At 30.7% G+C, this 17107-nt stretch overlaps 1 protein-coding gene across 1 annotated transcript; it reads right to left on the reverse strand.

Annotated features, from left to right (window-relative positions):
- Nucleotides 1-1671: 1671 nt before the first annotated feature.
- On the reverse strand, nucleotides 1672-14872 carry LOC145306197 (uncharacterized). Its single transcript, XM_080148210.1, has 10 exons — nucleotides 14825-14872; nucleotides 14046-14113; nucleotides 13625-13707; nucleotides 13018-13056; nucleotides 8418-8483; nucleotides 5037-5099; nucleotides 3832-3886; nucleotides 3367-3434; nucleotides 3175-3258; nucleotides 1672-2196 (listed from the first exon to the last, which is right to left on the reverse strand). Exons 4-10 carry the CDS (start codon nucleotides 13042-13044, stop codon nucleotides 2086-2088), a joined length of 474 nt encoding a protein of 157 aa, XP_080004336.1. The 5' UTR covers nucleotides 13045-13056; nucleotides 13625-13707; nucleotides 14046-14113; nucleotides 14825-14872; the 3' UTR covers nucleotides 1672-2085.
- Nucleotides 14873-17107: the final 2235 nt, after the last annotated feature.

The raw sequence follows: 17107 nt of genomic DNA on the forward strand, positions 1-17107 counted from the left end.
TATCTAAAGGCCAAGTCCTTATATGTTTTAAATATATTTTATTGATTGTTACTTGTAAAATAACCTCTTTTTTTTAAATTAAAATGTATATTTTATTTGTTTAATAAAGTGTATTTGTTTCATTTTTGCTTTTTCTATCTTTCGGATATTTAAAAAAAACACTATTTTAAGACATTGATTATGAACTCTTAGATGCTAGAGGGATGACGTAATGAGTCGCAAGCAATCTGTATTCATGAGAAGTTTAAAGTGTGGTTCAGAATTAAAATAAAATGAATCAAAATTGTTATGGTAAACTTGCATACTTTGCAAGGTTGTTCTTCAAAATTCATTTTGATACTCTCATCCAAAATTTTTTAAAATTTAACCAAAAAAACCACAGACATGGGGAAATATTTAAAGATTAGAAAAGTAGTTTAAAACCTGCCTTAAAATAGTCTGAAAGTTATTAATTTTAATTACTTTATAAGGCTCCATATTGGCGGGAATGTTGACAAGAAGTTTTTGTCAACTATTTTTTTAAAAGCCAAGAAAATAATGTTTCAGAAGAACATTAGTATTATAAAGTAGCTTTGACACTAAAAAGGAGAGATTATCTTTGTTTGTTTTATATGAAACAGTATTTAAAGCAACATCCATATTTATGTAATGTTTATCATCTTTGTTTTTAATGAAAAAGGAAAGTAAAATGAATTTCAATTTTCGGAGCCGACTGGCTCTCGGAGCCGGCTCCTTAATTCATGTTGTATACTTTAAGGAAGCCTGCAAAAAATACAACGCTTTAATTGCTGAAAGACTGCCACAAGAAGACGCAATACCACAAATGTGAAGCCTTTAGCTTAAAGGAAGCCTGCAAAAAATACAATGCTTAAACTGCTGAAAGACTGCCACAAGAAGACCCAATACCTCAAAATTAAAATCTTCAACTTCAATAACAAAAAAGTTCTAGGCATCTTAAAATAACATTTTATGAATAAATATAACTGATAAAAAATGTATTTGAAAAGGCCTGTTAGAATTGTTCTTTATCCATTTTAAACATTATGATTTAAAAAAACAATAATTGGCTCAATATTAGTTGAATATTCACGTGGATATTCAACTAATATTGGGGTCTTGTTTGGATATTCAGCTACCATTGGGCAAACCTGAGGATATTTTTCTACTTTTGGTAAAAACAAAGCTTTAAAACAAATCTTTTGGATCACTAACCGCTGAACTGATATGGTTCTTCTTTACTCACTCAAAAGAATTTCGCCCTAGAAAAAAATGACCCCCAAAATGAGAGGGGATCGATTTTGTCCCCCCCCCCCTCCCCCCCCCCCGGTAACCTAAAGAGGTGTAGCCACTGGTAATAAATAATAAATAAATAGGTCACATGATTGTTTTAGTTATGTTACTTAAATATATTGAAATCTTGGAATGGTTTCAGGCTATTTGTCTGCTCTTTAAATACAGAGCTTTGCCAGATCACATCCACTAGTTTTTGTAAATGACAGCTAAGCCATTCGACAATATAGTACAAAACATTATCAGTCCTTTAATAATTTGGAAGTATCGGCAACTTTCAGAATATTCAGAATATTGATTTAATGTCAGTAATAGCCATTTTTATATAATTCAACATTAACCAATCGCTGGTGTCAACATTCATTAAGGAAAGGAATAATATTGACTTTAGTAAAAAATTTATTTTTTTCATTTTTGAATACTTTAATAAATATAAATCTATGAGATTTAATATATTGGTAAATAGAGAGCTATGTTGATATATATTTTTATAATTAAATATTAATATAGTTATACAAAATAAATTATTAAACAGTAACAGTTAACACTGTGCTAAAAAGCAAAAGAAGTTAAAGATTAGATCTGTTCCAATATGTTAACTGAAAGACCAAGCCTTCCGCAAAATAAATTTTCTGTAAACCTGGATTACCCTGCAAGAATTGCTGTTCCTGTTCTGTTGGCGGCTGACTTTTTACATTCACCCCGCAATGATATTTCTATAAACTTTTTTGTTTTCCAGTACAGTGTGAAAATATAGTGGTGGTACATAGATAGACAGACAGACAAATACAATTATTAGCTGGCTTGTGCCATGGTTTTAGCAAATTGTTCATTGATAAACTGAGGGGGCATAAAGGTCATTTGCATTTTCAGCTGGAAATTCTTCATATTTATCTTCTTCAGATCCTAAAGAAATACAATGTATTGTACATATCCTTATGATAAAGTAAAAGGATGTTTGTCTGTCTATGCGTCTGTTTGTCTGTGTGTCTGACTGTACCGAAAGATTTCGCTAACCGCTGAACCGATCGGGTTCTCCTTTTGGGGGAGGATACCACCACCCTCCCAAGAGAAATCGCTCCTAGAAACAAATTCCCTCACCCCAAATTTTTTTTAAAACTAAAATAAAAAATGGGGTCGTGTGGGAGTCGCCCCCCCCCCCTCTTCGACTCCCCAATTTTTAAAAAAATTTTTAAATCTAGATTAAAAAATAGGTTTTGGTATTTAACTCCCCCCTCCTTAAGTGCCCCTAGAGGCCTCTAGGGGGAGTAGCTGCTAGTTGATATATAAAGTAGTAAATTTTTGTTTTGTCTGAAGCTTAAGATTCTAATAACTAATGAACCTATTAAGTTCTCCTATTCAGGGAAGCTGGATAAAGTTCCTAGGATGGTTTTCAGCTATTTTAATTTTAGATTTAAGTCTTGTTTTTAAAACATTTTCTGTGCCATTAGAAAACTAAAACCCTTTTCTTAAAGAAATTAGTGTCTTTTTATTGAGGCAGATATCATACATACAAGCAGTCTAACACACACATATACACATACATAATTCTAGAATTCTACAATGCTTGGATTTTACACCACATTATCATGTTCTCTATCAAAGTGAATCTTGTAGCAGGCTAAAATAGCAACCCCCCCTTTACCCTATCCCCTCCACTCCTGCTGGATAAAAGAACTAACCAATAAGAGGTCTGATATATCTTTCTGATAGGCTCTAAGATCAATGATCATGGATAAAACAACTAACATAGAGCAGATGCTCAGTGGTCATAAAAATAAAAATGAGAAAAAAAGATAATCAAATAGGAGGGGTGGGGGGGAGACATTTTAAAAGCAATGACCCAAGACAAGTAGAGAAGCTTTGCTATGTCCTAATTCTTACTTCTTTATGTTTAAAGTAAGATTCTGTTCTTTGATCTTTAATTTCTTTCTCCTTTCTGATAATTTCTTTCTTCCATTCATCTACCTACAAATAAACAAGGATGACAACATCCATAAAAGCGAATCTTTGAAACGGTATGAAAGACAAACATTAATCATTTTTGGAATCCATAATGAAAAAATAAATTAGTACCTGCATTTTTAAACTTTCAATGTCATGTTTAATTTGCTCCGCTTTTAATTCTAATCTGTCTATTTCCTCTAAAATAGATAATAAGAAAGGTTATGTCTATTAGAAGATAATTAAGAATTGCTGAAGAATTATAAACTATACATGTAAGTGGGCCAGTTTATTTCATAGTTGTTCAATCATATATTTGGTCATAACTTTGTAAAAGGCTTAACAATCTTTTTTGACCTTACAAGCCCAAGTAATCAGGTTTTAGAAAAATTTTAAGTTATAAATTAAATATTTTCTCGAAGTTTAGTCTTTCATATGATTTTTCACCTACTTGAAAGGCATAATTAGTTTTAAAAAATATTTTTTGTGAATTTTCAAAAAAAATTTATTCAGTATTGAAAGAACATAATGTATTGCAAAAAGAGTTGTAATTATTTGCAAGTTTCCGGCAAGAAGAATCTCGATTTTTTAACTTACCACTAGTTATACCCATTTTTCTATTTCCAAAATTCAGCCCAGATTCAAATAAAGTCTAAAGTAAAATAATAGTTATTTATTGCATTATATTATAGACATCTTTCCATTGATAGTAATATTAAAAATAATAAGATTAATTCTGGTTATGTTAGACTAGAGTTGGCTCGATATAATTATCTCCCTATTGGCTAGTTTTCTATATGCATATCTATTTCTCAATAAATCTATTTTCCTCACCCGGCATTACTATCTAAAAGAAAGTAAATATTTAATAATTTAAATGATTTTTAAAAGATTTTTTTTAAATTATATTTTTTTCTTTACATTACCATCACCAAAGGGTTAATGATGATGATTACAATTTTAGTTTAATATTTGAACACACAAAATGTCGCCACAATCGAATTCTTTTAAAACATAGTTTTCTTAAATTTATCATATTATAAATTTAAATTTTCTTTTTTATGATTAGAAATTAAATACATCAATATAAGGTAAATAGCAACATGAAATGAAAAAAATGAATTTATTCTTAATAAATTAAAATAATGGGTCTTATCGTTCTGGGCAATGAGAGTTTATTATGGATTATTGGAGCACTATGAGTTTTAATCATATATTCCTTGGAAAACTTGAGCTCGTTTATAGACATTTATTTCCTATATAGATCTGACATGGATCTTGAAGCAATTAAGCAGGCCGTTTTGTACATGTTAAAAATTGGAAGATTTCATTAAATAAAAGTAATCGCAAATATACTTAGTAAATAAAGATTTTTATTTTATTTTAAGTGAAAAAATTGTCTGAGAAGTTCTGACTGTGCATGGTAATGAGTTGCGCCTGTTTCGGGCCAAAGCATTCAACCCAATTATTACTATTTATTTCGTGCATCTGACATAACAGCAGTAGGAATTATTTAACGTCTTTAGTTATGATGCGGTGTAGAACCTATCCTTCCCGACGACGAACAGATGCGCTACGTGTTGAGCTGGTAAATATGTCAAAGATGGACAAATGGGGGTCTGCCATTTACACATCCAGCAAATTTACAGTGGATGTGTTTTCGCCAGTGCAATGGATGTATTTATGACAAACTGAATTTTTACTGTATAAATGACAGTAAAATCGATTCTTATGCTATAAATACATCCAACACTGGCAAAATATATAACAAATAAATATTGATAGATAGATAGAAAGCTAACCTGATAAGCTAATAGAGTTTGCTTTTGTTCATTCTTAATCCTCAAAAGCAAAATTCCTTTTTCCTAAAACAAAAACATTTTTTGAATGGATTAAACTACAGTTGTGCGTGAACGCGATATAGTATTGGATTAATCTTATGTTTTGTATTTTCTTTCATGTTTGACGCCGAGTTATTATACTTTTGAATCTTTATTGAACTATTAACCTTTTAACATTTTATCATTAAGAAAACAATGACTAGAAATTTTGACAAATGACAATTATGTTTATATTAAAGGCATGGAAGAAGGGATAAGACAGTGGCCAAAAAAATTTTAAATTCAGATTATTATAATTATTATGGGGAATAAAAGGGATTTAGATAAATTCAAAAGACATTATATCAGGGGCATTTTTAAACCACTATTCCTTTTTTTGTGAGAGAAGGGGTTTTCGAATATTAGTGTATGAAATGACTAAAATTCCCCTAATTTAAAAAAAAATTAAAGCCTTTCAATTATTGTTGATTAATTTTAGAGCAACCCCAATTTAAGGTAAATTTCTTTTAAAAATCCAATGGTGTCTAAAACATTACCCATTTTTTGAGTTGCTCCAATTCCCTTCTTTGATTTTTATGGTTTAAACTTTGAAATTTTCATTTTTTTGGTATTATGAACTTTTCCATTATTCCAGAAAAAGAAATATTTATTGAAGGGAAGTTTAGTTTTAAATAAGGGTTGATAATAATGTTTTAGAAATACAGCAAAATTTTCATTGTACCGAACAAGCTAGTTAAAAACTCTGATAAACAGAGTGTGTACGTTGGTCTATCAATTCGCATGTCTGACCAAGACAACTACTTAAATTGTAGGTATTTTGTAATTATTTATTTATTTTTAAAAACTTAAATGTAACTTGTTAATCGTTAAGAAAAATATTTTGCCAATTTCTGATGATGATTCATTTAAATTGACTGAATATCTTGCAAATATAAATAAATTACGTTTAAAAAATGGTTATCACATATAAACATAAAAAATGAAAATTTCCCCTTACTTTATTTAGTTACTAAGTAAAAGATCTGTTTCTAAAAAAATACTAAAATAATTGAATAGCAAGTATGACAACATCCATTAGTAACAAAGTACAAAAATATGAAGAGGTTGCACGATAAAAATATAAATGGTAGTTGGTTATTAATCAGAGGAATCTTTAAGATAATTGCAAAAGCAAATTCAAAATTAAAAACTAAAAATATACTACATCTATAACATTTTATAGTTAAATTTTGACCAAGAATAATTCCAAAATTAGACGAAAAACGGCTAAGATATGTAAATAATCATCTACAAACAACGAAAAATCGTTTAGAACGACGGCAAACTTTCCAAAAATACTGTTGTTCACAAAAATTTGTGTAATCTGATAGCAAACACCAAAGAGATATGAAAATCAGAATCAAAAAGGGTAAAAAAGCTCAAAAATTATGTATATGATGCTTTATAAAAGTCAGCCATGCCCTATAGTTAAAGTAAACAATGAAAATGAGGGTGATTTGCTAAATTAGAATTCCATTTCCATTGTTTTGTAAGAACACTTGTATTAGTAACCTTAACCTTGCTTGGGGTAGAAAATCTAGGTAAAGTTCTAGCAAAGTTATAACAAAACTTTTTATATTTAGTTTCCTTTTATAAATTATCAAAAATGGGCTATTTTTCACACCTTTTGTTTTGATGTTGAAAATTTATTATTTAATAGGTAACAATAAGACGAAACATATAAAATTTATTTATCTAGCCTAGGAGTTAGAGTTTCCTATATCTGATATTTTCCTTTGCCAGTCTAGGAGATAACTGCTACCTTCATATCTTAGAGGTGTACTGTGTATATTATTAAAAAAATAGGTTGAAAACATTCTAACTTTAAAATAAAGGCGTAGGAAAACCTAACTCTAAGGCTATCATTGACAAGAGATTAATAGCATGTCACAGATATGTCAACCATGGCCACTTTAACTTATGGGCCTAAGTTGACATAATATTACGTCGCCAAAGGCAGGATTATTGATTTTTCAAAAGGAGGGCTAAAATTTTTGCTTCAATGGGATAGTGAAAAAGTTACTTTATGCTTTTATTGTTTTAAGTAATTTTCATTAAGTTGCCAGGAAAATAAATCTACAACATTGTTTTAAGCGTACATAATTTAGATAGATAGATAGAACTGGAACTTTTGCACCTCTAGCTAAGGCAAAATGATTATAATTTGTAGGTTTTTTAAAGGGGGATTTTAAATAGGGATCTTGGGAGATAAGACAAGGGGCAATACATTTATGTGCATAACCTTCGATAATGAACAAAATCATCATTTCTGTAGATTTGTTCATTGGTTGAAAATTGTTTACACTGCTAGTTTGAACCTACTAACTTAGCTTCAAAAAAATATCCATAGTTTTAAGCCAACGAATGAGAGAGTGAGATTACAAATCTTTGGGTATCATAATACTTTACAGTACAATGTCCAACATACCTTTCATTAAATGGCAAAAAGTAACTTATTAAGACATTGCACATTTTTTATACCATTATAAAAGTGATAAATCAGTCCTCTATAAGATTCAAATTAATATTTTGAACTGTAATATAATTAGTCTAGCGGTTAGCGGACAAAGATACATCATTCCAGTTTATATTTTAGAATTAGTGGTAAGGCTTTAATTAAAGAATAATGACTTTTCTATCGGATTATTGTAAAATCTTAATTGTTTCACTCTAAAAACAAAATCTATAATTGCTTTAATTGCAATTGCCTAGAAAAATGGGATAATTTACAGGGATCTAAAGGAATAAGACATTGGCCGATAAATTGATGTACATTCCTAATGATGATACGCAAGATATCCCTTCTGTAGATTAGAATTAGTCTTTGAAACGAATGGACACTCAACTTAATGAACCAAAAAATTAAAATTAAATAAAAGCCCCCAAAAGTTGTTGAGCAAACGAAAACGTTATTATAAAACTTTGGGAACTATTGTAATACACAGCCCAATGTCACCTCTCTCCCTGGATGATATGTAACTGTTCCTAAGTAGAGCAGTAATAGCATGCATGCAAAATAAAATTGTTCAAGTCCCTCCACAGACTGTCGCATTTTGTCAGGTTGTAATCACACAACCTTCCCTGAGATAACCTAAGGTTGTAAGAGGGAAATTTGTAGGTATAAGGTTAGAATTCTACAAATCAAGCAACTTATGTCAAGCTTTCCCTCGTCTACGTTCATCATGGTCAGGGTGAGTTATTATTGAGAAGCTTCCATGAGAATTGAGAGTCAGCTAATAATGTAACATAGAAAACACCCAGATTTGCGCGATGCTGAACAGTCTAAGATTGGCATAAACTGACCTTACAAGTTAACAAATCTTGTCTTATCAGCTCCTCAAATAATTGGGTAAATAGTTCTCTTCTTTTCTAAAATAGATAGATATAGATAAGTTTATGAGAATTTTTTTGAAAGCAATTTTAACCCACTTCTAGTTATCACAATTTAATGATTAATGGCTTATTTTCTTCGTTTTTAAAGGCAATTTGAAAATCCGCGAAGAAAAATTTAAAAAATCTTTTAATTATGTTGTGACAAACACAAACGTCATGGCACCCCAACCTGCATTTTCTCCTGATCAGCATGTATGGATAATTTTTAAGTATGGCGAAGTGAAAAATATCAAATTGCTTCAGACAGCCTTTCAAAAAGAGTTTTATCCTACTAACCGCAAGAAAGTGCCAAACATTAGTTGTTTCAGACGAGTAATTCAGCGTTTTGTAAACAATGGTGGTAATGCCCAGCCTAAGAAACGTCAGGGAAATGGAATACCTGACGATGACATAAAACAATGATTAAGAAGTCATATGCATCTGCCAGAAAACGGTTTGAGATGATGATCAAAGAAGGAGGCAGAAGATTTGAGCACAAGAAAAATGCTCTAAAACCATTTTTAGATGGTGACTACTAAGTTTTAAATTTTGGATTTTACTGTTCTTTTTAAATAAAAACTGAAATATTTTTTTGTTGTTCTATTAATTGCCTTAAAAAACGAAGAAAATAAGCCATTAATCATTAAATTCTGATAACTAAGAGTGGGTTAAAATTTCTTTCAAAAAATTTCTCATAAAAAAAACACACTGTATAAGGATAGATGGGAGGTTAAATATATAGATAAATATATTATTATTTGGTTAGATAGATAGATAAATAGATGGAAAAATGGATAATGATTTATAGTTAGATTGAAAACAAGATACAAAAATAGAAAGATAAGAAAACATAAAAGATATACAAAAGAACGGACCAAGTAATTATATGATCATTGATCAGCAGAAATTTCCCCAAAACAACCATTTATTTCTAATAAAATAAGGATAACAGCCGAGAAAAGAACATTTTGAAAGTTGGCACCCTTCTAAGCATTACAGATAGACCGACGAATATAAAAATGAATAGATTAGTAACTCATCTATGATGAGGAAAATAATTTGTATGAAATTTAGCCGTCTGTTTTTAAAGGCAAAGCTTTTCTATAATTAGGTTAGGTCTCTACGTCCGTCTGAAACGGATAGCTTTTTTTTTGTTTATTTAGGCATGTTAGAATTGTCCTATTGATTTCAAACTTTGTATGGCGATACCTGTAGTAGGTAGGTACGATTTAGAAAGCGTAGTAACTTTATAATCGTTACCAGAATGTCCGTACGTCCATTTTAATCATGTTGATTTTTGACTATTTTAACAACACAAGTGTCAATGTTCGTTTTTCCTACCGTTTTAAAGCTTCGCTTTTATAGATGTTGTCATCCTTGTTAGATAACAACCACAACATTTTTCTCTATAAAATTTCTTTTAGAATGTCTTTAAAGCATGACTGTTATACACACGGACCAAGTGAGGTATACACTGTTTGTATGCATGGATATTTGGATAATGAGAATCTGAACACAATAAATAGCATGTCTAATATCTATGCTTCCTTAAGTACGTGGCATCCAGTTGTATGGACGGACAATTCGAATCATAGAGTAGCTTAACTACTAAAAAAGTAAATGTAGAAGAAAAAACTATTAATAGATATACAATAAGATAGATGGATATATTTTCGTGCTATAAACCTGGGTTTATTACCATAGTCACGATAACGTGGGTTTAAACCAACAAAAAAAAATATTGCATATGATAAAAAAATAAAACATTTTTGTAGTCATGCAAAAGTCAATGTAGGGGGTGTTTCTTTCTTATCATGATTGGTATGTGTACAAAAAGACGAATATTATAGCAAAAAATGGTTAAAATGTTACCCTTTATTCACAGTTCTCCTATTATAAAGTTGATTTCAACCTTTTAATTGAATTAATGTGTATCTTATAAAAAAAATAACTAATATTTTTAGCTACTCTAAACCCAACCTTCCCTATATTAATTCCCTTTCCAATTATTTGCCATGCAGTTACTTTTTTAGCTTTAACAATTTTAGTATCGCAGTTGCTCACATCTTCTTAATCTTTTTATTACTACAAAGAATTATAGGGGGAATTCCTAAATTATTTAGATTTATAGTCCATTATCCATTCCCTGTTACTATACGCGACATAAATAGTAAAAGCAGGGGTAATGCCTTTGCCCATAAACAGGCGCAACTTACTACCATGCACAGTTAGGACTTCTCAGACAGAGGTCGTGTAATCAAAGGGTTGGTTGTTTGGTGGATGTAATTTAACCTAATATCCTTAGGTGTTAGAGTATCGCATCCCATCACACGTGGATGATGCTCTGGATTCTCTAGATGATCACTTAAATCGAAGGAGAATCCCGCCCTTACGAGGTAATGGTAAAAAGAAGTAAGATTTAAGATATTGCAAACCGCTAGACCGATCTGAATCTCCTTTCTATTGAGATGTTTAAAGGTCTTTTTTATCTATTTTGGGAAAGGTTTCCTGAAATCATTTAAGATCAATCATCTTTTATAAATAATTATAGGGTTTCTTGATGCCTTTAGGAGCATATCTGTATAAATGTTATAAAGTAAAATATTTTGTTTTGAAGATTCCTTATATTAAGAGGTAAAAGCAGGTTATGGTGCCAATTTGCTACAAATAAACTTTTTAATATTCGGATAAAAACGGAAAACATTTTATAATTTCTAAGAATTAATTGTTATCCTGGAAAGGAAAAACATTTCATTAAAAAGGACAGACAAATATATTTTGTATTTGTAATCAAGCTATGATTTTATTTTGAGTGTCTGTCCGTAGATCTCAGTAACCGCTGAACCGATTAGGTTCTACATAAATATAGCTACTGCTACTGTGGTAGTTTTAAGCTATTTTCATGGATGATGGGACACCCCAAACCCTCCAACCAAACCCCCCCCCAAAAAAAAAAATAAAAATAAAAATATACTTTTTTTCCTTTTATTTGTAGGCAAAAATATTTAAGAATTATAGGTTATTGTTGTCACACTAATAGGCATTAAATAAATAATACACATAGAACAGTTGGACTTTTTATCACGTACTGGGGCGAATCACCTTGAGACTAGGCGAAGCCACTAGAGGAAAATAAAGTAACTAAAAGGCTTTCTATTGTCAGAAAAAATTTACATTTTTTTTATTTAATACATTTGTCTTTCTTTTATAACAAGGGGAAGTTGTTAGTAGTAATAAAATGAAAAAATAAATATTAAGAATGTTGAAACAAAAAGGCCAAAATAAAAAAATAAACAAGCTGTCCGAGAATAATCACTTAAATACTGCTTTTTAAAGTTAAATTAATATTTGTTTGTTTTTTCAATCCACTTGGTTTCTACATTCTAGTAAATCAAATGATATACAATTTTTCAATAAATAGGCGAAATATTTAAGTATACCAAACTTTTGTTAAACCTTGGACCTAAAATGATTTTAGGGAGTGTTAGATTACCCCTAACAAGAAAATGTCCGATAAAAGAATTTTTTAGCTGTTTCAAAGGAGTACATTGGTGATCAAACGAGTATTTAATATACAAAGGAACAGAATTGCAATGATAAGAAGTCTATAAAAGAAATCGTAGATTGATTGTACATATATGTTTACAGAATCTGTAAGGGAAGCTTTATATTGACTCAAGACTGGTTTTTAACTTATTTCTAAAGGAAATTATGTTATTTGTAAAGAATTTTCACTGATTTTTCTTATTTTCAGGGTTTGTGACATATATACAACAATTCTAATGTTGAACTTAACAATCAAAGTATGTTCTTTCAGATTCATAAAACGTCAAAAGAGCCCAACATTAAGTGTATGCGATGGAAGGGATAACATTAGTATCTACGCGGAAGCATTACATGTTGAAAAAGGAATTAGAAATACAAAATATTATTCACTCTCCAAGAAATGAAATCCCTTTCTAGCCGGCCTATTGACCTTAATCTTTAGACAAGAACAATATTGTTAAAATTTGCTGAGCTATGAATAAGAAAATAAGGCATTATCATTTGTACCCTCTAGTAGTAGCAGAGCTACTCTACAATACACTTTGTCAGTGTCGCTATGGTAAAAATGTAGTGTACTCGGGTGCTATTTGAGATAGGCGGCAAAATTTTTGTGCGAATATTCATCGTATCATTGAACATCCAGTTTACATATCATTTGGCCCGTTGGTCTTTAGGTTATTGTATAAAAAATTGAAATTATATTTTTAAAAATTTCTATTTACTCGTCTGAATTCAGAGATAAAAGGTATGCGCATCATATCTATATAATAGTTTGAAGGATAATAAACTTCTTTATAAAATGAATTTTGCTGTTATTTTTTCGTATGTTAAAAAAATAGATTATTGAATTTTGCTGTGAAAATTCTGCTAACCAATGAACATATACTCAATAATGTTTCTCCAAATAATATTAAAATAACAATGAACAAGCTTACCTGTAAAACAAAATTGTCTCCAAGATGTTATTGATTATATAATAACTCACCTGACAAATTCCAGTTTTCTGTGCCATATGTTCTAGTAACTAAAATTAGAACAGATGTTTTTTAAGAAAATATTTTCCAGTGTGGCTTCTAAACTGATTAATATCCGCAGGATTAGAACTGGTTCGGAGCAATGAATAAATACTAGTTTTGAAAGCCCAGGCCTTTTTTTAAAGCCTAAAACTATCAAAGGGCTAGTAGGTATATACTCTAAAAATCAGAGACTAATTGGTTCTGCAGTTAGCAAGATCTTAATTAGGACAATCACGAACGAATAGATATAATTTTAGTTATATATCCTATAATATAAAGTACTAAGCTTTTTTGTTTGTAGCGAAGGATCTCGCTAACCACTGAACCGATAATGTTCTCCTTTAGAGGGAAGCTTCGTAAAGGCCCTGAGATGGTTTTAGGCTATTTTGTTTTTATGAATATGTCCAGGTATGTTTTAAAGCTATTTTCTGCTCTTCTTTATCTCATCGATCAACATAGAGCCCCTATATGCTAGGGGCGCAGCCGCTAGGGATAGTTATATGATATATAATTTAGAAAACTATAAAGCAAAGGATATTAAACGAGCATAAACAACGTTGCCGCTATATAATTTACCTTTTTATTTAGTTGGCTAGTCAGGTACTTTATATCCTCCCGGGAAGCGGGACTTAGGTCAATGGTTCGAATCCATACTTGATCTGCATATAGATAATCACAAACTAATTATAATTAAGAAAGAGAATGTTTTTTAACTGCATTGCATAGTGGACCGATTGAGTCCTTTTTAACCTTATTCTTGTGCTATAAAGTAGCGAAACTATAAAATTCGAATTGTCCGTTCGTCTGGCCGTAACCAACGGAAAGGGGAAACGTGATTTTCTCAGCACCTATTCAAGATAAACAGCTGAAACTTCTTGTCGACATTCCCACAATTTTTCACAAGTTTCCCCATAACTTTTCTCTAATTTTAAAAATGTTAGTTTGTTATTTCTACACTACTAAAGGACATAAATAATCCTGTTAAAAACTATAATACCATTACTATCCCATATTCTTGGTTGAAATATTTCTTTAATTATATCCACTGCTTCTTTACTGTCCTCTCTAAAAAAAAAACTTATATGAGGATTCTTATAATAATTAGGTATGACCTTGTAAACTTATCATCCTTAACAGAAAGTCCAAACGTCAAATGAAAGCCGTTTTGAGAACACAGTAAAAGTGTCTGACTATTACGTCAGAAAAAATTAACAATTAACCAATGAGAGGCCGCTATATATTTTACCATTGTGAATACTGGCTTCTCATTGGTTAATTGTTAATTTTTTCTGACGTCATAGTCAGACACTTTTACTGTTTTTCCGTTTTGACAACAAAATTTTACTAAATATAAATATGTTATAATAACTTGATTATAGAAATAATTATGCCTAGAACGATTCGACACAATATTATAAGAGTATCATAACTTTAATGTCATTCTAATATTTGTAAACATTTACTTTAAGCATTCTTCAATTTTATGACAAATAAAGTTTTAATTTGTGCTAAGAATTTAGTATTAGTTATTTGTCGCATCGTGTTATAGACAGCTTTCCGAGGATGTCACAATAAAAAATTGAAGACTAAAACCTGTTTTGTTATCTCTAGGGGCCGAGGTTACTAACTGGTATTAGTCTTGTTGTTTTTATTTTAATATTCATGAAAAATTGTCTGAAGTACAAAGCTATCAGGCTTATTTTTCATTTAGTCTCAAACCGGTTATAAACCAGCGGAAATTTATCGGATTCAGAACCAAAATGGATAAAAACTCACGTTCTCTGACTGGAAACTGAGGAATATTTTTCTGATGATTTTCGAGTTGTTTCTAAAAATATGTAAAATAGAATTTATGATTTATTCTATTTGCTCGACTTCTTTAACTTTCCGTCTATCTGCCAGTTAATAAGTCTGTCTGCCTGTCTATCTATCTTGCCTTCTGTAAGTCTTTTGTCCATTCCTTCGTCATTTCTCTGTTCTTTTTGCATTTCGCCTGTCTGTAAGTCAATCTATACATCTGTCTTTCGACTAATATATTGTTTCTGTTGCTTTGCTAGAACTGTACTTTCGCCTTTCATTCTGAACTACTGACTGTAAGACAGTTCGTTAGTTTATCTGTTAGTCCGTCAGTCTATAAGTCAGTCGGCAATCTATCTATCTATTTATCTGTTTCTATTTTTTCCACTTGTCCGTCTGTCTAACTTTATATCTATCTATCTATATACCTGGATCATAATGTTCTGGTGCATTGCTAGAACTGCCCTTTCGCCTTTGAGTATGAAAGTCTGTCTGTAAGTCAGATTGTTAGTTCTTGTGTTAGTCCGTCAGTCTATATGTCAGTCTGTCAATCTATCTATCTATTTGTCTTTCTCTATTTCTTTTTATTTGTCCGTCTGTCTGACTTTCTATCTATCTATCTATCCGTATACCTGGATCATAATGTTCTGGTGCATTGCTAGAACTGCCCTTTCGCCTTTGAGTATGAAAGTCTGTCTGTAAGTCAGATTGTTAGTTCTTGTGTTAGTCCGTCAGTCTATATGTCAGTCTGTCAATCTATCTATCTATTTGTCTTTCTCTATTTCTTTTTATTTGTCCGTCTGTCTGACTTTTTATCTATCTATCTATCCGTATACCTGGATCATAATGTTCTGGTGCATTGCTAGAACTGCCCTTTCGCCTTTGAGTATAAAAGTCTGTCTGTAAGTCAGATTGTTAGTTCTTGTGTTAGTCCGTCAGTCTATATGTCAGTCTGTCAATCTATCTATCTATGTCCCTGTCTATTTCTTTTTATTTGTCCGTCTGTCTGACTTTTTATCTATCTATCTATCTATATACCTGGATCATAATGTTCTGGTGCATTGTATCTGCAATATATTCAAACCATTAATTGTTGAATAATAAAAAATTGGTAGAGTACAAGGACAGTTATGTTTATAAGAAGCAAAGAAAAATTAAAGAATACAGTGCATACACAAAAACAGAGTTTTCCTTATATAAAAGTAACATGATGTCTGTCTGTCTTTCTATTTGTATTGACAGATCTTGATAACCGCTGAAACTATTTTCTCCTTTTTAGTGTAGCTTCTCATAGGTTCTGTGAAGGTTTATTTCTAATTTAGGTAAGGGCAGCAGAGGTCTCTAGGAGCGTGGTTGCTCGTGTACAAAAAATAAACCTTTTGCAATCATTGGTAAGATATAAAATTAGTTAAAGAGTAGTCTGACGGTCTAAGTTTTTAAAATATGAATCATGGATTTGGTCTTTCAAACTGATGGATCTTAGAGGATAAGTTACTGCCAAGGACAATTTTTGTTTAGGATGATGATTTTGTTTATAATCATTAGAGATTATTTATCTTCATTGCTGTTTTGTCTCTCAAGAACCCTGATAGCTACTTTTATAGCAATTAGCTATAAAATGCCAATATAAAGCAAATAAATAATAATACCTTAAAAGTGTAAAAAATGAGTCAGCCCCAGATTCTTTTATCAAAGGTCCCATCTCCTATAAAGGTCACCATAAAAAACTGTTATCACTTTACTCAAATAAATCAAAAACCGTTAGTCATTGTTTATGGCTTTTGGTAAATTAAATAATAGTTATTTCTCGCATTGTATTATAAACAGCTTTCCGTGGACATAGAATGAACAATTAAAACCAGTTATTTTAGCCCCGAGATTCCGAAGGCACGTGTTTAAAAAAAATTGGTATTAATCTTATGATTGTACATTTCTGTATTCGTAGAAAACTGGATATAATACGATGCTAGACAAAGTTTTTCCGTATGGATGAGAAGCAGTTATAATCCACCGGTTTCGAATGAATGCAAGAAAAGTATTTCTGGACGATAATTATTAACCAAAGAATGGTTATTTTACTAAAACAATTGCACCGTTTTTATCATCTAGATTTCCTATTTGTCCGATGATTGATTTTGAGAAATAGTTGGGTTTACATTAATTCAACTAAAGTTTAATGATAAATAATTACCTTGTCTTTTATTTCTGCTGCTGAAACAGGACATCTAAAATAATAAAAAAAACCAAGAATGACAACATTCA

The sequence above is a fragment of the Acartia tonsa genome, chromosome 14 (assembly GCF_053477335.1).
Source record: "Acartia tonsa isolate MP-2025a chromosome 14, ASM5347733v1, whole genome shotgun sequence".
Classification (NCBI taxonomy): domain Eukaryota; kingdom Metazoa; phylum Arthropoda; class Copepoda; order Calanoida; family Acartiidae; genus Acartia; species Acartia tonsa.